General features: G+C 37.9%; 1 protein-coding gene across 7 annotated transcripts in view; it reads left to right on the top strand.

Moving 5' to 3' along the window:
* Positions 1–21794, top strand: part of LOC140466870 (voltage-dependent calcium channel subunit alpha-2/delta-1) — a 662544-nt gene that overhangs the window by 539064 nt on the left and 101686 nt on the right. For 4 of the 7 annotated variants that reach the window (XM_072562615.1, XM_072562616.1, XM_072562617.1 and 1 more), the window contains 2 exons: positions 16266–16337; positions 19559–19630. In XM_072562615.1, coding sequence (XP_072418716.1) covers positions 16266–16337; positions 19559–19630 — 144 coding nt within the window. Of the gene's footprint in view, positions 1–7857; positions 7915–16265; positions 16338–19558; positions 19631–21794 lie in introns of all 7 variants that reach the window. The other 3 variants (XM_072562612.1, XM_072562611.1, XM_072562614.1) reach the window with 1 other exon arrangement.

Below are 21794 nucleotides of genomic sequence, written 5' to 3' on the forward strand. Positions count from 1 at the left end.
ATTGGTACTTGAGCAACAGGCAAACTGTGATTCCATTCTCCTTAAGGTGTGTTTCGTATCCATGGATCTTTATCAATTATTGATTAAGACTTGAGCCGATCTCAGAGTTGGTATGTTTAGTTCTATTAACACTTGTGATACAGTGGAAAGAACACTAGTTAATGTCTGTATATAGGAAATACAATTTTTCCAAAGAAACTTTGCCCTTCAACAACCTCCTTACATGAAGTCTCTTGTTTTACTGCACAATGTAAATCCATGCTTCCAGATTTTCTGTGCTGCCAACCATCATATTTTCAAGTCTACCCCTGTACTTTCTTGCATGTCTTCATCGCAGAATTGATTCCGGGTTTTGAGCATCATTTAATAAATCTTGATTAATTGATCTTAATTTGTTTTTAAAAAATTGTCAAAGGCAAATATTTCAGCAGGAAAAACCCCAATTAAACTTTGCCTCCTAATTGGACATGCAACCCTGTGTGCCTCTTGCAACTGTCATCAAGGTCATATCCCTGCATGAAGGGAATCACCAATAATGATACATTTTGTCAGGACCATAATTAAATTAAAGGACTTCTATGCCCTTCAGCAATATCTGTACAAATAAAGAGACAGAGCTGAAATATTCAAAATATTATAGTCAAACTGATTTTATCAAGAGCAAGTAACAACACAAAAAAAATGGCAGGAACAAAGACAAATGTTTTCTTAAACAGTCCCTAGAATTTCACTCTGTTGGACATGTACCTTTGTGATCCATTATTTGTTAGCAGCTATAGTTTGGAGCTCATCTCTGAGGCTTGCATTCAAATTTATGCAAGCTGCATAGATTGACATAGAACTATGACTGAGCCATTGGAATGCATGTCCTTTGGGCTGGAGTGTCCAGAAATGTACTATCCCTTAATGAGCGAGGAATTAACAATCTGGCATGGGCATCAAGAAACACTAGTGTGTGATATGGGAAGTCTAACAGAGATGCTCTTCTGAAATAATAGTAAACTTGTTATTGGAGTACAGGGAGCTTTACTCTCTGGAGTGATTGTAACAAGGCAGACCCCATGGAAGAGAAGTTCCCTGATTGGGGTTGTTAATCTGGTCGAATCCGAGAGCCCTTGCTGACAGATAGAAACAGGTTAAACTACTGCTGGTGCCCCGATGGGTAGTGTGGGGAATCTTTTTAAAAAGGAGATTCATAGAGTCTCCTTATTCCAGGAACTGGCTCTGAGCTGAAATAAAACAAGTGTTTCATACATGTTGATACTCTAAGAGCTGGCTCTGCGGGAGCTGGATCAGTGTCAAGTACTTTCCTTAACGGGTGACTTGCTAACAAGCTACCAGCCTCTGTGAAGTTACTTCACTCTCCACCCAGGATTTGCAACAAAGTAGTCCGAATAAAGGAAAACCTTTTATAGTAAAAACATCAGTTGGAAGCTCAAAGAGGATCTTCGCTCCAAGGGAAGTCTTCTGTTCATTCAAAATTATCAGAGCTTCAGTTTAAAGCTCCATCCTAGAGATAGTGAGGACTGCAGATGCTGGAAAGTCAGAAAATATAAAGTGTGTAGCTGGAAAAAGCACAGCAGGTCAAGCAGCGTCTGACAAGCCGGGGAGTTGATGTCTCAGGTCCTGATGAAAGGTTCTGACCTGAAATATCAACTCTCCTGCTGCTCAGACGCTGCTTTGACCTGCTATGCTTTTTCCAGCTCCACACTTTGTAAACTTTATTCGGGATCTGACTGAACTGTTAGTGATGAGAAAGGAGCTTTTCTGAGAGAAGGTGAGTGAAAAATATACAGCTTAGATTGAAAGGCAGCTAAAAGCTTTATTTTCTTAGATGAAGAATTTGGACCAGTATGAGTTAGAATGTGAAGAAGTGAGAGCTGAAAAGAATTAAAAGAAATCCCATAAGTTTCTGAAAGCCCACGCTGAGACAAAACTAAATGCCAAGGGAAATGGTAGTAACTAAAAGGAAAATTATGAAAAGAAATGCCAGATGACAGGTAGGAAGAGCGAAGGCAAGAGGGAAAAAGAACACCTTGGGATAATAAACAGCTGACTTAATTATAAACATTGATATATTCTGTGTTGCACACACATCTTTGTTGAGTCTCTAAATATGGAGGCCTTGAAAAAAGATAAAAATGATACAAGTTTCCTGTATGCCAAGCAATCTATAATTGATATGATTGCACCTATTCTATTGGCAAAAGAAAACAGCCATATCAATATCCAGTTTAGCAGTACAGAGTCTTGTGCCATATGTACATGGCCATTTGCTTTCCACTTTAGTTAGCTGGTGTCCTGTATTTAGCTGGACTTGCATTGGACACCTGAAAAGAATACTGACCTTTTTTCTCGATTGAACGGAGGCTCCTTACAGATTTAAACCTATGAGTTAATTTAGTCCATTTAGTGCTTTCAATATGCAACTCTGTTGCTCCACCTATACACTTGCCTCTGGACCTGAGTGGAGAAATGTATTGGAATAGTCTCAACAAATCATCAAGGATCCTATGACTGTATCCTCCAAACTACTTAAAACGACTAGGACTGCAAATGCATGAGAACAGTACCTGCACATTCCCTTCAAAGACACACCACCTTGACTTGGAACTATATTGCTGTTCTGCTGGAAGGATCCCTGGATGTCCTTCTCTGAGTGTGTACACGCACCACTGCAGTGATGCAAGAAAGCTGCTTACCTCCACCTTCTCAAAGTCAATTAGGTTTGGGCAATAATTGTTGGACTAGCCAGTGACACCTCAACTTGAGAATGATTTGAAAATATGATAAAGGAAGTGAAGGACTGTCCTTCCATTCCACCATTCCATTCCATTCCACCATTCCACAAATTCATCACCATGGTCTTAATCTTGGGAAACCCAACTCATGATTACCTGACACATTTTATCTGTATGGTGGAGACGATAAAAGGGAGGCAATGGGCTACTGGTATTATCACTGGACCGTTTATCCCGAGACTCAGATAATATTCTGGGGACCTGGGTACAAACCTTACCATGGCAGATGGTGAATTTGAATTCAATAAAACAAAACTCTGAAATGAAGAGTCTAATGGTGATAATGAATCCATTGTTGGTTTTGAAAAAGCCCATCAGCGTCACTAATGTCCTTCAGGGAAGGAAACTGCCACCCTTATCTGGTCTGGCCTATATGTGACTCCAGCCCCACAGCAATGTGGTTGACTATTACCCTCTGCGCAATTAGGGGTGGGCTATGAATGCTGCTTTACTAGTGACAGCCTCATCCAGTGAATGAAATAAAGAAAAAATTATGTCTTTAAATTCTGAAATTGGCCAACTAGTCAATCCACTTTGTGGCTTCTGCAGCTAACTATAATTTCATTTAGTTTTCTGACTTTGTTTTGCTCACTTCTGGTAGCAAGTTAATCTTAGATCGTTGCAATTTGTAATACTTGTGCATCCTCCAGGCGTGGAATTGTTTTGCTTCAATCCACACTTTCAATATTGTGTGTCTATCAATATTGCATTCCCCAAGTAACTGTTACCAGAGCAACAGAATCCCTCTCAATCTCAAAAGAAGTTAACTGTCAAGGCCACTTCTACTGCCACATTTATCCTGCACAGATTGTAACACAACTCTATCCTCCAAACTGCTGGATCAAGGCTGTTATAGATTTCTCATTAATTTTAATACACAGTACACAGATTAAAATGTGTCAATACAAGTCCTAGACAAGATGACCTCTGCTTTGATTTTTTTTGTTAAAATGCTGCAATTTTCAGACCTTGTCTGTTTCATCACCCATTTTTTTCTTTGCATCTTCTTTCATCCCTATTTTCATTATTTTAAATCAAAAACAAAAGCAAAAGAATCGTCTCACGCATGACCTTCTAATAAAATATTTTATAACCAACATTTCAAGTAAGCACTGCAAAATACATTTCATTAAGACATTAAAAATTAATTCCTTGATGACCCATTCTTTACACTGATTCTGTTAAGTAAATTGAGCAGCTTGGCATTTGAAAATATATAATGTGGGTGCTCAATGCTTATTCTCCATTTGTGATCTTTTAGCAAGACAATAATAATTAGATTGATTTGTTATGAGTACATTTTCAATATTAGAGCTCATTGATCAGGACACTTTTATGCATTAAACATTAAAGTAATAAAGCATGTGTGGATGGTGAATATTCCATTGTAATTAGATGTTCTTCAAGTATTTAGTAATTAGGAAGTTGCCAATTACTTATTCATGGCCCCATGAAATAAAAGTTTTTTTTCATTATTTAAGCTGAAATTGATTTGTGATGAATTAAAGTTCAGTCCAGGTTCAACGAGTAATTCATTTAGATATATTTAACATTCAATGTGAGCTGTTTCTGTCAGTATAAACAAGACCTAGGGCTTCTTGCCAGAACAGCATATCCATTGAGTATATTTATACTAATTCTTAAAAGTTTATACAAGCAACAGATCACAATCAACTGCAGTATGGCATGGTTTAAGGCACACTCTCACTGTTGATGAACATAATTAAAACAAGGCCTTTAAAGTTATATTAAATCATTTCAAATAATAGTCCTTTGACTGAAATGCATTGGTACTGTATATTAAAATATTTCAAAAGGTAACCCTGGTCCTTTCAAATTTTAAAGACATTAGGAATGTGAAAATGTACTAATTAGCATTTACAGCAGATACTCAGTGAATATAAAGAACCAGAAATGTCAATTGCAATACTTATGAAATCACAGAAAGGACAAAGCATTAAACTTGCAGCTCATAAGTATCAATGTCTGAAGCTGGTAGATTTGTCATACTTCAAGATGCTTAACTTATGCTTGATTCATGTAGACTGTTGTTCAAAATTTCTAATTTCTGAAGAAATTATTTATTTCAAGGCAAGTGCATTTTATAGATGTCAAATACATGAAGTCTCCTCAAGTTTCATTTTCTCAGCAATGTGAAACTCATTTTCCAGGCAAATTTCAAACCCTATGATTAGCTGATTGCACCTATGCAGCTTTCAATGTGTAGATTCAAGCATACTTTACATTTCTAAAGATTTCTATTAATCATCTAATCCTTGGCTTCTGCAATCCCACGTCATCAGATTGTGGGATGTCAGGAGAGAACTAGCACAATTTGTCTAATTTACTTTCCAGTATTTCCAGCAAATAACCAGTTACAGCAGATATGGAGGAATATGGGGTATGTGGCGAGATGCTGAGGGGAGAGGGAATGGGGATTGGTGCTGCTGGTAAGAATTGGAATTGTGTCCTAGTAGAGTTTGTTTTTCCTGCTCACCAGACCTCAATCCCATCCCACCATGCTGCTTTACCATGCCAACACTGACAGAGTGTTTCTGATTTTGCATTTCTAAAATGTCATAAGTATCTCCTATACATTTAAATTTCATGTGCAATTGTGTATATTTGTGTATATAAGTTATGCAGTAGAGCTTTTAATGGGGCATGAAACTTTACTTTTAAAAAAAAATCCTCGAAGTTAGAATAATTAATAAAATAGATTTAAATTTTTAACATGTTGAAGATTCATTGTAGACTTCATATCATGCTGCAGTAAATTCCTTATTTTGTCACAAAGATTGAAATTTACATAAAGTGACTAGCTATATATGTCTCAAATATGCAGGACAGGGAAATCAATGTCAGCCTATCACTGTTCCAATCCCACTCACCATCACTACAGTACCACTTTATTAAACAATATGGCTCCATGCAATCATTTAGTTTGATGCTGATGTTTGGAGTTAGTACTTGCGAATGACATTAGACTAAAATAACATGCCTAGGTTTTTAAAAACTTGTGACGAGCTGACATGCAGGGAATACCTTTCTATGACATTACATTTTATAACAATTACTTTGCAAAGTTATTACAACTCATCTTTGAAGACAGTATTTGAAGGGAAGCTCAAGAAAATGAAGAGGAATAAACACTCCTGCCCGCAGCATAATGAGGAAGTGAAAACCTGATTACTAATTGCAGTGGGGAAGCCTTGTGCTCAGGAGATGGCTTAAAAATATTTGTATAAATCTTGTCAACATAACAGTCTGTGAACTGTGTTCTTCAAAATGTATCTTTTTTCTTGAACTAAACCAGAAAGAAGACCCTTCTTTGAACCTGATGTGATTTTAGCTCCTATATAATCATGTGGACAAACTATTTTCAAGAATGTTAGATATATGAAGAAAATCATGTTTGTGTCTATGTATGTTAGTTTATTAGAGATAATGATAGCATGAAAATAAGGACTTTGACTTAGAGTTGTCGCAAAATGTGAATTATGTTTATCTCCAGATTTATCTTGCTAAATAATATAATGCTGCTAAACAGTTTCATATTCTGATTTATTAACAGCCAACACCTACCTTCCCCATTTTTGGTTTTCAAAAGATTAGTGTTAACAAAAATGTCTGTGTCCAACATTGTACAACAGCATAGGACAGCCATTTGAATTGTATTAACTAATAGCCTATTAGGATAATGAAGGATTTAATAAGGAACTGTTGCATAGCTCCATGTATCTAAACTGTCCTCATGCAAAAGACTAAAATCCAATTCATGAATATATTTATGGAAAGTGGCAGATGAATGATTAAATGTGTTAGATCAGTACAATACTACTTTCCCCCAGTAATGATCAAGACCTAAAGTTAGTGACCTTACAACCTGGGTATCAAATATCAAAATTATTTGGTAAAGATCAATTTGGGTCCAGGATTAGCACTTCCTTGATAGGAGAACCCCAAGGTTACTCCCTGTAATTCAGCATTGAGCCACATCTCAAATAATTTTGACCTTTATTTCATGCTTGTCAGATGGTCATCTGTCATTAACAATTAGTTTTGGGATATTTGCCTCTCCAGTAATTTCCAGAGGAATGGAAGGACTATGGTGCAGGGAGACAGGTATCTCTTAATGCTGGTATCAACTGTCAATAATAATATTGTGTCAGAAAGAGTTAGCCTCAGTCATCAAACTGGCTGGTGCTGTCTGGCAAACTTTGACAACAAAATTCACAAACATCAATAAAGAGGTATTAGGATACTCATTAATATGTGCTAAAGTTTGATAACCAGACTTTAAGACATCTCCCTTAGCAACTGAAAAATGGCACAACACAATTTTGGTTGGGACATTAACACAACTGTGGATCATAACCAACTAGTTCCTGCAATTAATTTCCTCATTTCTATTTCTTTGTCCATGAGAGATTCCAACTGAGTCTAAATTCTACCTCTATTAAATTGTAAGAAATAATAAATTTATTTTAAAATGTACTATGAGGCCTGATTACAGAGGAGTAAAGATTTGGCTGAAAAACCCACACCTCATGAGTAATGGATTCTGATGGATTCTTGATCAGCATATTTGATGATTTTGTCAATAACTTTTAAACGTGTTCTTTACAAGCATGGAAGGAGTTTCTTGAGGTTGTCAGCTTTAGGATTTGATTATAAGGTTACCAGGCCAGGGATTTCAAAGATTGAGGTTGCATTTAAACCACAAGTATATAATAAATAAACTTAAATGTATATTGATCATTCACCAGTCCATGTTGTCCACTGGATTTCATAATTAAGAGGTACAAGTTATGCATTTAATCATGGATGAATGATTACATTACTGTCTTATTTGACATCTCATCTTGGCATCTGAATTACAAATTGCAAGTTCCATTTAAAATTCAAGACCACTGTTGTATTTCCTGATTAATTCCATATTTGAAATACATGATTTGATATCCATTTCATTAATGTGCCATTTCATTCATAATACTATTCCTACTGATCATTGTCATATTAATCTAAAAACCTTACTTTCTTATTACCTTATTAGTCAATTGGTGTAGGGATCCCAAAGATTAATTTAAGGGAAAGGCACCCTAAAGCACAGGTAATGCAGTTGAAGGTACCATTGGTGTTGCAAAGCTGCCAGCATTGAGGTTTTCATTAAGAGCTTTGGCAAGCTTACATTTAAGTGCCTATCTGTCAGCCTGGCTACCAAGAATATTCTGAAGCATGCATTTCTACTGGCCTAGTTTAAAAACTAATCCAATGTCGAAGAAGCTTGACTAGTTCAGTAATAATGTTTTGTGACATGCTTTTGTATTTTAATGATGGCTGCTAAACATGAGAATAATATCAGCTTAAAGAAAAAAAAATACATTTTAAGATCAGAGTGGCTGATTTGAACATGTGAATGTAGCAAAGTACTTAGTCTGATGTTTGTCAGGTTGTGCTATTTATTACAGATACTGCATAAGGTTCATGCACTTTGTTAACTAGAGTACACTTTCATGTATGATGACTTAATTGTGAAGAGCACATTTTCTACTGACATTTATTACTTAAGAGATTTAATTTATGAGCCCATCACAAAGAACTTTGAGAAAAATAAAATTTTAGCCATTAAACAAAGTGACCAGGTGCTAAGTAGAAGTCAACAGCAGTAATATTTGCCTGTTTGCACTTGAATAGATCTCGATAGAACAGTACACAGCCACTGAGGGAATTCACAATGTTGATACGTAGGAGTCACTTTGGGAAAGCAAATTCAAATCATTCATTTTAGTCCAATGTTTGATGGACAGTTAATGATTGTATAAATGCTTATATCACCAAGTATCCTTAGTTCAAGTAACTTGTTTTGTCCAGAGTCTAACTCTTGATTTGGTTGACATTGCACATGAAGTCTTATTATACAGGAACAGATTATATCTGTGTATTTGAAAATAATAACTTCATGATAACCAATAAGAAAAATCCAGAATAATCTAGATTTGAGTTTGTTTTGTATTTGAGTTTCAATATCATCATCATCATCATGAATTTGCTGCCTGGGAGGATTTTCCTTGAAAAAAGCATCACAACTGCTTGTATAATTATATTCATCCACAAAATAGTTAATTGTTACTTTCGTATGGAAATGACACTTGAACTCAACACTTAACCTAGACTTTTCTCCACAATTTGTGAGCTTGACAAATGTAACCTAGGATGTGGAAATTTTGGCCCAGATATTCTGATCAGGTTTGGAAATGCTATTTCTGCCCTGCTTGGATTGAAGTGTTCCCATTTACCTGTAGATGCCTTCTGCACTAAAGATTCTTAGGCATGAGCCTCTTGTTCTAAATTTGTCTAGGATTCCACAAAATCCAGCCACAAGAGAATCCGATCCCTTTTACAGCACTTAGTGTGTCATGGTCTGAGATGTAAATGTACATTAGCACAGCCAGCCATGCTGACAGCGCCTGTGGAAGGGCAAGTGTAGGGTGATGGTGCTAGACAGTTAAGTGGTTAGGTTGCCAGGTGGTAGGATGTAAAATTGGTGTGATGCTAGGGTGACTGTGGGTAATTTATCAGTTGGGTCAGGGAACAGCCAAGATGGGTGCCAAGTGGGTGGAGTATATGTCAATAAACAATTGACTGCTTATAATGGGAGGAGTTTCAAGACCAGGGGTGGAGGGGTTGGTGGTGGGGGAATGGGGGCTAGGGGTTTGCTGCGGTACTGGATCAGGCTGTAGGAAGAGGAAATATCTGATCTGTGTGGTGTCAGTTTCAGGCTTCAGGCCACTGTTGGGGGAGAAATGGTCAACAGTGTTGGATACAGGGAGTGTTGGACCTGTAGATGTTTGGAGCTGGGAGGATGGGGTAGGGGGCCAGATAAAGATGGGGGGTGCCTGGTCCAGGAGCTGGTTGTTGTCAGTTCTGGGTTTGGGGATGGGGTAAATGTCAGTCAACTGTAGGAGTAAATGTGTGTCCCAGGACATGGAAGAGGGTGAGGAGGTTGCGATTCAGCCTGGCAACAGGGAAGAGGGCAGCAGGTAGTGTCAGATCTGGTAGGACTATGGAATCAGGTTAGGTCAAAGAATGGTATTGGGGTGTGAGAGATCAGGGAGGTTTTGTTCAGGGGCTGATGTGGGGGTGCTATATTGGTGAGCTAACCAGGTAAACTAGGGTTTCAATCCTTTACGTTCTCCTGGGTAACTATTAAACTTAGGTGATTTAGAACCCTCCAAATTCTCTGACTTCAATTGATTCTTTTGGAGGGTTTCAAATGGAGGGGAATCTCTTTTGAAAAATTTAATTTCCCAGGTTATTCCAACAGAGTCTGCTGCAGCTGGGATTCTGTGTGGTCCTGATGTGCAACTTTAGTCTGCACTGCTTTCTGGCCATCAGACTATCTTGGTCATTATGTTTTATGGTGAAGACAAAGCACTAACATGGGTTGTCAAATACATTAAGATGTCCTTAGTTTTCAACTCTATCATCTGGAGTCACTTATTTCCTCACTTGTTGTACTTTTGACCCACGAACCCTCCCCCAGCGAATAGGATTAGTGCAAAGCTTATGTGCTACGTTTCTGCTATATTTTTGAACCAACTTATGGACAGTGTGTAACTTAACCTTTCCTCTCTATAGGTAAATAATTGAATGTCATTTCCCAACTCTTCCTATGGCTCAGTTCCAAAAAGGTGCTCTGAGCAGCACTCTAATACAGCTTACCACCTCATGACCACATAGACCCCAAGGACATAGAAAGTTTAAAGTAAACTGGTGACATATGGTAGAATTAGAAAAACACAAATGATAACTTGCCAGAGGTTTAGTAATGCACATTGGTATAATAAAAACCATATTTTGACCTGAGAAATTATTTGCTCATTCCTATTAGCTGTTTAGGACTCTAATCTGAAAAATGGCTTTGCTTTCCTTCAGTATATAATTTAATAAATTCTCTGTAAAGTTTGCATACTTTTAGGTCTGATGGTTCATTAAAATGAATTGCATACATGTCAGTACGACTTAACTTATATGCATTGAACAGAAGAAATGTTAATTATAAATTCTGCACACTGCATTTTCAAGCAAACTTGAAGGACCTGTTTACAATTGTGCGCTGTTTTAAATATAAGAAAAACATCTGTGAAGGATTAGTGTTTTTTGGGTCCTGTATAAATATGTCATTGTCAGATAATACTTGTATTCAAAGTATTTGCATGAAACTAATACAAACCACAGTTTAAACACTAAATTGTATCAGGAAAAAAGTCCTCTTTTTCCAGAATTCATGTATCATTCTCTGAAATACTTTGAATTACTAGCTCTGTGCATTTAAAATCTTACTGAGCTATTGATTTTGTTTGTGTGTGTGTGTGTGTGTGTGGTATGCTGTTTTCATAGGTTTTTTGTAGCCTTTCATTTGAAATTTTTGCATGAGTATATTGTAGGAAAAGTCAATGTTAGCATTCTGCATGCTGTGGGATTTTTGATAGGTTTCTGTTGATAAATTTTTGCAGTGGAAGAGACTGAGGAATTTCTAAGTCATTGCTAATAAGCATGATAAGCCATGGATCACATTGTTCAGAATCTTGAATGAGCGTTTGCATTACCTAAGGAATAGAACCTTTGACATCTGTTCATAATGATATTCCTTGCCACTTCTGACCCCATGTTCTTCAATTTCACCAGTACAAACTCGAGGCTTCAGTTTCCTGACCAGTTTTCAATGCTATTTATGACTGGACTGAAAACAACCAAAAAATGAGATTATTTCAGTTATGAGCAATCTCCTCAGACTCGTCAGACACTGAAGCAGTCTATGTTCAAATGCAACGAGGTCTGGATAATATTCAGGCTTGGGTTGATAAGTGACAAGTAACATTTGTGTCACACAAATGCCAGGCTATGACCATCACCAATAAGAGGCAATCTAACCACTGTACCTTGATATTCACTAGTGTTACCATCATTGAATCCCCCACTGTCAACATCCTGGGAATTATCATTGATGAGGAACTCAGCTGGACTGACCACATAAGTGCAGTGGCTACAAGAGCAGGTCAGAGGCTATGTTACACACCATCTGACTCCTGAAAGCCTGTCCACCATCTACAAAGCACAAGTCTCAGGAGTGTGATGGAATACTCCCCACTTGCCTGGATGAGTGCAGCTCCAACAACATTCAGAGGTTTGACACTGTCCAGGAAAAAGCAGCCCGCTTGATTGGCACTGCATCCACTCCTCCCACCACCGATGCTCAGTAACAGCAGTGTGTACTGTCTCAGCGCCAGAGACCCAGGTTCGATTCCCGCCTGAGGCAGCTCTCTGTGTGGAGTTTGCACATTGTCCCTCTGTCTGTGTGGGGTTCCTCCGGGTGCTCTAGTTTCCTCCCACAGTCCAAAAATGTGGAGGTTTGGTGAATTGGCCATGCTAAATTGCCTGTAGTGTTAGGTGAAGGGGTAAATGTATGGGTGGGTTGCTCTTTGGAGGGTTGGTGTGGACTTGTTGGGCTGAAGGGCCTGTTTCCACACTGTAAGTAACATAATCAAATTTAATCTAATCTAATCTAATCAAAGGATCAGGTTTTGTTTTGTATGATTTTAGCTCGAACTGCCAATAGATTATAAAACATAATAGAATCAATAAATGCTGGCAATGTGCAGCAGACCAGGCAGGATCTGGGAAATCCATTAATGTTTAAAGTTTACTCATTCACCAGAATGCCTGTTCATGAACTGTATTAATCACATTACTTTAATTCACAATTTTTGAAAATAAACTCTGAAAGGGAGTCCTCATGAATGAGTAGTTCTGAAGATTAACAGCAGAGTCAACAAACCTTCACCAGATATAAAATGCCATGCAGTTCATTCCAATAAAATGCAAAATTATCAGGAGTTTAGTGTAGATCCAACATATTAAAGTATTTCTGGTTGAGGGGGTAGGAAAATCCTGTACTCTTGCATATTATGGAAACAAGAATTCCTAGTACTATGGTTGCAAATTCACAAATTTCAAACACATTTTGGTGTGATTATCCAGTGATAGAATTCACTAAGTCTAGAGACTGCAGGCTGGATTTTCAGTTGTAGGTTGTAGGTGGGTCATTTCTAGGCCCCATGTCAGTGTCAACAAAGCAGTATGACAGGGAAAACCCAGAGGTGAATTTGATATGCAACTGATGGTGCTGAGCATGATCTGGAGCCAGAACTTTGTGATGGAGGACAATTTTAAAGGGCACACAGTGGAGTGGATTTAGAAGGAGAAAGAAAAAACTAGCATCCCATATACAAGTGCCCAAACACTGCATGAGTGCCTTAGTTTCACCATTAGTTTTAACACAAGGTTTTTTAACCTGTTCTGGCTCTCCACTGTGATCTTGCCAAATGTAACCCAAAGTATCGCAGAACATTTGCTCTTCCTGACATTCACTCTCAGCTTTGGAACAAGCTCTCCAGTGAGCTTAACAGCATGTTAATTAGAGGGGGTAGATTCCCGGTTCCCCTCTGCCAGCCATCAGAAATTCCAGCACTACAGAACTGTTGGAAGACTGATGCTTCCTTCAAGTATCATTTCCCGAGCACCTGCACAACCAACCTTGCCTTCACAGGTGATTGTAAATCCAGGACACCCAGTCTCTAGGTGTGTCAATTCAGGAGGTTGAATGGGAGAGGCATGTGATTATGCTACTGTCCTAGATAACTGAGGGCAAATGGCCTTGAATTACTATTTGATACTCACTCACCCAAGAGCAGTAATCATGAAGTGCTGGAGGTAAACTCAGAGCATTGTTAATTGTTTAGGGACTGCCTGTGGACTTTTCTAATTGATTGGTGAGTGGACCATAATACTCAGGATACCAAAAATAGGAGTAAACGTGATCAACAGAATGAGAGCTTTAGGATGATTAGCTTCAGGTATGTTCTGAAACAAAAACTTGAACAGGAAGGTCACAAGTTTTCCAACTTACAAACAATGGACATTCTACTGCATGTTTCACAGTGACTAGAGCAGTGAATTTCGATTACTCCATTTCTTATTGAATGAGAAAATTCTACACATTTGCTCTTGGATACATACAAGCATATGCTCGGAGAGCTGCTCAGTGGCCTTGATTTTCAGTTGTAGAGTAAAGCTAGCACAGCAGTCTGTGGTACTCTGAGCCAGTTGAATAATTTAAGCTTAAAATGTGGCAGAATGTTGTCAAGACTAATGATGTGCAGTCTTGCAATCAGTCCGAAACTGCTTATTTCAACAGCCTTACATTGTGTATTGCAAAATAAATGGTGTTTCACTGATTCCAAATAGGGCATGAGGAATACTATCTGGATTTTAGCAGAATGACTAAAAAAGTGTGACCGACTGCCATCTCTTACAGAGCCAATCCACATTGCTCTAGAACATTTTAAAGAAAAATAATTTGACCCAATTTGTTAAACCCTTCACACATGGTTTCAAATTATAAATGACGTTTTTTTGAAAGTCATCCTAAAGTTCATAGTTTCTTCCTCTGTAATTTATCACTTCTGTTTTGTTGTTATGTAAGATGTTTTGTATAATTGCTTCTGACTTTTTTTTTGTTCCATGGCCACATATATTGGAATGTGACGTGATCTGCTACCTCCTGATACCAATGTCTTGATGCATGCTGCATGGTTGGTAATGTCATGGGGTCTTCTGTGCATGTAAACTTTCTGATTTAATTCAATTTGGTTTGTTATCTAATGTGGGTGACTCCTATGTTTTTATCGTAAAGTACAATAAGTTCCGTTTTACTTTGGCAATGTCAAGAGAAACTGTTTTGAAGTGCAGCACGAGCCTGCAGACTTGGCATAGAGGCATGATTGAATGTCACTGCATAGGGCACCTGCAGTGAGGTGCACCTCAATCCATTAGAAAAAAAGCTGCACTCTTTGCCAATCCATTTTTACTTGCAGTTATATTGATTGCAAGTTTCCAGATGCTGTATGAAGCCGGTGTATGTTTGCATTTTGTAATGATAGACTTATTGATCGCTGATACTTTCAGTTTGATGGAAAGAAATCAAGGTGATACAATCTTGTTTTTCTTTCCTGACTTTGAATTAAGTGGTCCCATGGGTCAAACTGCACTTTTTGTTTAAACCTCCGGATTAAATGTGAGATATGCATTGAGAAAGGGGGTCAGCTTGATTCCTGTGCTGACTTTCAATCCTTAGCAACACACTTTATAAAATTCCTCAGTTGACTTGAGGATTGATACTGAAAATTCCCATTTCTAACCATTTCTAAAAAAGTGATTTGACTCCAAACCAAAGAACTCCAGTAGTGAGCCAGTCAAACCACAGATTTCTATGACTAATTGAATGATAGTTGAGTTTTCACAATGAAAAATGCTTTCTGCTCTGAATGTAGTCTGCAATCAAATTTAAAGATTGCAATAATAATTCACTCACTAATTCTCCAACTAATTTAATGCTCAGGAATATGAATCCTCAGTGAATAGCTGTAGTGATTGAGAGTATGCAGCCTGCATTGTGTGATTGTACAACTCCATTTTATTCTGGTCTAAATCAATTCCTGATACAAAATTCAAAACAAATTAACAACAAATTGTGTATTTTGTTTGAGTTACATCAACATTTGATTGCAATGCTACCCATTCTCAAAATCATTCCGTATGCTGCCAGCGGGGTAATTACGATTCCTTACAATTTTTAGAGAATAATTGTTGAGCATTGAGCCATAAACAAAGGTTCACATTAAAAGTTGTAAATGTATTTCTTGCGAGGTGAAAAAACAATTACACAGAAGGGCACTAAACCCAGCTGAAGAGCATGATCATGTAAAGTATTGGCTATAGCCAAAAAATCTAAACCTCCAGATTAAATGTGAGATATGCATTGAGGAAAGGGGTCAGTTTGATTCCTGTGCTAGCTTGTGAATACAGATTGCAACATTTATATGGGCTTAATAAACTAAGAGCACAATTCTATTTGATTTACTAAAATGCACAGTACTTGTTGTACTGGATAATAAAACTAAGTTCAGGCTGTTTCACCTTTTGAAGATGCAGAAGATAGTTGTTGCTACTATAATTCAATCATTTTGCTTGTTGTATCAGACAGTTAATTCCAATAGTACAATGCCTCTTAGCATTCATATGGGCCAAATATCAACAAGCATTTGCACAGTTTAAATTGCGTTCAAAGAAATATTATTCAGCAGAAGCATTTAGTTCAATAATCTGTAAAGAGCACTTCAGAAATGCATCACATTACAGCTGAATATTCCATTAAATGAGATGTTGGAGAACTGTTTTTCTAAGCATTTTATTTTATCCACTGCCAACTTTTTGTTTGACTTCCCTTACTGAGAAAGGTACAAAGCAAAAACTTGTCATGATTTGGCCTCAAATGTTGAACTCAATATTTTTACATTGTACATTTAACTTATTGCTTGATGATTATTCCTTTTGGTCTAGAATCCCAAATCTCAGGAGCCCGTCACTTTGGATTTTCTAGATGCTGAATTGGAGAATGAAATGAAAGTGGAGGTAAGACGATCATTATTGGCCAGAGGCTACCATGAGTGGCATGTCAACATCTTTTAACTCCATAACGCCTGGATTGACTTTATGAAACACTTCACAATGTTTTTATTTATCTATAAATTGCCTGTATTTTTTTTGCTGTGACCTTTCCTGCAGTTCAGGTGATGTGCTTTCATGAAACATCACCTTCTCTTGATTGAACATGACAGTCTGTCTCCATAATCATGAGCAGATGTTAACTGGCAAACTTTCAGTGCCAATTGGCCTGATTGTGGGAGATTGTTTCAGTTAGTGTTTAGGCAGACTGCTCAGATATACTGTGCATATGTGGCCCTCATTTTCCAGATATACTGTGTACATGTGGCCCTTGTTTTTTTTTCTGACTCCTTTATGATTTTGTGAACTTGCATCCTTTTTGGCAAACATTCGGGTCTTTGAACTGATGAATAGTGAATAATAATATCACCCCTAGAAAACTTAAACAGTAATTGCTGCTTAGTGGAATACCACTAGAATGGAATTTCTGGTTGTTCCTAATGGTGCAAGTGTCCTACTGTGACTCAATGCTAATGTACATTTTTTAGATTAGATTAGATTACCTACAGTATGGAAACAGGCCCTTCGGCCCAATAAGTCCACACCGACCCTCTGAAGAGTAACCCACACAGACCCATTCCCCTACCCTGTATTTACTCCTGACTAACACACCTAACACTACAGGCAATTTAGCATGGCCAATTCACCTAACTTGCACATCATTTTTGGATTGTGGGAGAAAACTGGAGCACCCAAAGGAAAGCCACACAGATACAGGGAAAATGTGCAAACTCCACACAGACTGTGGTGGGCCTCGAACCCAGGACCCGGTGCTATGAGGCAGCAATGCTAGCCACTGTGCCACCCTATTTTACAGCTACTGTTTTCACGCGATAAATGAACTAGGTTGAATGATCTGTTAACTACAAAGAAAAAGAATCTGGCATCCAACATTTTACCTGTGCCAAGTCAATTACTTGTGGCATTGCCCATGTTCAGTTCATAAATATGGAGTTTTTATATATAGTGGTAACCAGTCTGGAAGAGAGACTTCAGAAAGTTTCCAGAAATCAGTCCAGGACCCAAGAACATTAAACTGAATTTTGGACGAGTAAAATAAGGGGAAATCTTAGTAGCAAATCGTTAATTAAGATCATGACAGTTCGTAGTCTTTGAAGGCAGTATGTGTGTGCCATGTACAAACATTTTAATAATCTTTCAGTTGGAATTATAATGACACTCCTTGACTATTTTGAACTACCTACACACTGTTTTCATGTATTTATATATTGGTGTATACACAGCTGAATTTTTACATAGATTGAGAGTCTTTCTAGCATTTCAAAGATGGTGATGAAGAGCCAATTCTGGAACTCTCAACCCCAAACATGGCACAAATCCTTATCACAGACAGGGCAGAAACAATGGAGTGTCCTAATCCTTAGTTCACCAACTCTTTTCGCATGTTAGAATGCAACTGCATCAGGCTGATCTGACTTTCATGAGTGGGATGTCCAAAACATGACTTAGGAACTTCAGACCCGGTAGGAGATAGTCGAAAGCTGCTGGATTTCTTGGGAGGGATGAGGTATCCATTTGTATATGGTCCTGGGAAACATTGAAGGAGGTCAGCTGCCCTCTCAAAGAGTTAAGTCTCTCTTCATGATAGCTAAAATTAGACATTAAAAATGTGTGTGTAATCTCATTGGAACTATCAAGAAAATTATCCTTTTGCCAAATCATTTTGACCGTGGTGTTAAAAATACCAGAGTGCTGTATCACTGTCTTTTGATATAAACCTGCGTGATTAGTACAATAACCTTTAATTTACACATTGTGGAGTCTGTCAGTTTACAGTCTGAATGGCAGCTCCAAGTATTTGTATAGTCTTTGAAGTGGAACTGTGTATTCAAGTGTTTGTTTTTGTAAGGAAAGTTAAGTTCAGTAAATAGGCTATTTTTATCAATGAATTTTTTGAAATAGTAGTTTCATCAATAGATGCAAAATCTTACGTAATTTTAGCATAGAGTTTGACATGTTAGATATAGGTTGAATTAATATAGCTGGATAAAGAACGATAGGTGGTGGATGGAGGGCATGAGTTGGCATGGCTGGGCACTAATTTAGCATAGAAGCTATAAAGAACCATGGGGATAGTTGAAGAGCATAGTTTGCCATAGGAGGTATGAGATGTTATGGGGAATGAATCCAAGGGCATAGGTTCCCCTATAAACCCAGAACCAATCCCCAGACTTCCCAGGCATATTTTCACAGGTAGGATTTATGGAACTTTGAACATAGCACAGAGCAGAAACAGAAATTTCCATAAATGTAATGTTTGACTATTGCTGGATGAAACTGAAAAGTCCAGAATGTTCAAATAACATTTAATCATGAGCTGTAATAATGTGTATTTTTACAGAACGTGTTCTTATTTCCCTAAGACACTGTTGATTTTAAGCAGTGTTTTTGAGCTGTTCATTTATTTATCATAAGGCATTTTGTCCCCTATAATTTATGATGTTGTACTAACAAATTAATCTTTATACTTCTCTTTGGATGGTACATTAGAATCACCATTTTGTAATTTATCACAATACTATTAACTAGTGATTAGATAAGAAAGATTACTTACAGTGTGGAAACAGGCCCTTCAGCCCAACAAGTCCACACCGACCCGCTGAAGCGCAACCCACCCAGACCCATTCCTCTACATTTACCCTTTCACCTAACACTGAAATTTAGCATGGCCAATTCACCTAACCTGCACTTTTTTGGATTGTGAGAGGAAACCGGAGCACTCGGAGGAAACCCACGCAGACACGGGGAGAATGTGCAAACTCCACAGAGCCGGCTCAGGCGGGTATTGAACCCGGGTCTCTGGCACTGTGAGGCAGCAGTGCCAACCGCTGTGCCGCCCACAAATGACTTCCTTTATTGTTTCATGGGATATAGGCTTTACTGGCAAAACCAAGATTATTGCCCATCCTTAATGATTCTTGAAAATCTGGTAATAATGGTCCTTTTTTCTTAGCGTTACACATTAATCTGGCACTTGAAGTGACTTCATTGGATTTTGCTTGAGCTAGGGTTATACAACTGTTTGGAAGTTTCATCACACATTAGTTACTGGAACAAACTGTTGCACAGAGTTGATGAACTGCAAGTTATAAGTTTATGTCTTCCAGATTCGGCACAGCATGATAGAAGGTCAAAATGGTGAGAAGACTCTCGACACTCTAATCAAATCCTACGATGAGGTACAGTCTGCAACTAATTAGTTATTTCATTGGTGTCTCTCTCTATTTTTTTCTGAAAATGCCAAATTAATTGCTCAAGGAAGGGATAAGAAATGTTCTTTCTTTCACAATGCTTATTAAGTCTCAGATGCAAAAACCAACAGTATTAATGGGTCACATTTCACGACATGCACCCAGGATAGGGTTATATTCCTAGGGTGCCAGAATTAAATACTGTGCTGAAACATGTTTTGCTGATCCTCTCTAATGATGTAAACATGCTTCATTACACTGCCACCCTGCAGTTAGCAATGCTGAGATTTTTTTCATCTTCTCTTATTCTCTGTTCCCGTACTACAAAATCATCAGTAACACACTGATTGCCGCCTTTACGTTATGGAGTCCAGATTTTAATTACTGATATAGGAGGCACAAAAAATAATCACACACAAATAATTTAAAACAAAGGAAAGGCAGATTAGATTTCATGTGCAGCCGAGTAAAACAATTCTTATGTAAGATCTACGAATTAATCATTTTCTGACAAATGCATGTCCTCCTTAATGCAAATACTTTGGAGCAATGTTTAGTCTTTGATTGTTGACCATTTTAAAATGTAAGGACCCTACCCATGACTCAGACAGGGTCACAAATGACTGATGGCATATGTTACCATTCCTCCATAGCAAAAACACAAAAGGTTCAACAATATTGTACATGGCTCCAAAGTAGAAGACAGAAGGTGGTGGAGGCTTGCTTTACAGACTGGAAGCTGGTGTGCCATAAGGATCGGTGCTGGATTCACTGCATTTGGTTATTTATATAAATAGTTTGGGTGTGAACATAGGAGGTATGGTTAGTAGGTTTGCACACGATGCTAAAATAGATGATGTAGTAGACCATGAAGAAGTTTACCCCAGAGTACAATGGGATCTTGATGAGATGGGCTAATGGACTGGGGAGTGACAGATGGAGTTTAATTTAGATTAGTGTGAAGTGCTGAATTTTGGAAATGCAAATCAGAGCAAAACTTATACAGTTAATGGTAAGGCCCTGAAGAGTGTTGCTGAACAAAGAGACCATGGACTGCGGGTTCATAGTTCCTTGAAAGTGGAGTCATAGATAGACAGGGTAATGAAGAAGACGTTTGGTATGCTTGTCTTTATTGGTCAGTTCATCGAGATCAGGAGTTGGAAGATCATGTTGCAGTTGCACAGGACATTGGTTAGCCATGATTGGAGTACTGTATGTAATTCTGGTCTCCCTCTTTTAGAAAAGATGTTGTAAAACTTGAAAGAATTCAGAAAGATTTACAAAGATGTTGCCAAGATTGAACGATTTGAGCTGTAGGCTGAAGAGGCTGGGGCTGTTTTACCTGGAGCAATGTAGGCTGAAGGGTAACTTTATAAAAGTTTATAGAATCACGAGGTGCATAGATAGGGTAAATAGCCAAGGTCTTTTCCCCAGGGTGGGACAGTCCAAAACTAGAAGGCATAGGTTTAGGGTGAGAGGGGAAAGATTTAAAAGGGACCTAAGGGGCAAGATTTTCATGCAGAGGGTGGTTTGTATATGGAATGAGCTGCCAGAGGAAGTGGTGGACACTGGAACAATTACAACACTTTAAAAGGCACTTACATGGGTATATGAATAGGAAGGGTTTAGAGGGGTATGGGCCAAATGGGACTAGATTAATTTGGGATATCTGATCAGAATGGACAAGTTGGACTGATGGGTCTATTTCCATGCTGTACCCTATGACTCTACAACTATATGCAAAGCTTACAAGACCTAGACTGCCAACAGATCCAATCTTGCTTTGTTGGACCACCTAAATTTCAGTTCTTATAAAATGATAAAAATACAAGCATTACGATAAGGAAAGCTGTTCAGATTCATAAATATCACATTTGCTACTAAATAAGTTCTAAAAATGTTACTTCATTAGAGGTATTTGTTCTAGTCACTGTTCTAGTCATGGTTAACCTTTCATTGCTCTTCGTCCTTCAGAAATGCAAACTTCGAATAAGATGTGAAACTGAGTTCCCATCTGCCCTTTCAGATGGGCATAAAAGATTGCATGCCACTTTTTTGAAGAAATGCAAGGAATTTCTACTAGTACTCTGGACAACATTTATCCCTCAACTAACATCACTAGAAAGAATATTATTTGGTCATAATCCGATTG

Source organism: Chiloscyllium punctatum, chromosome 44 (genome assembly GCF_047496795.1).
Source record: "Chiloscyllium punctatum isolate Juve2018m chromosome 44, sChiPun1.3, whole genome shotgun sequence".
In the NCBI taxonomy this organism is placed as follows: Eukaryota; Metazoa; Chordata; class Chondrichthyes; order Orectolobiformes; family Hemiscylliidae; genus Chiloscyllium; species Chiloscyllium punctatum.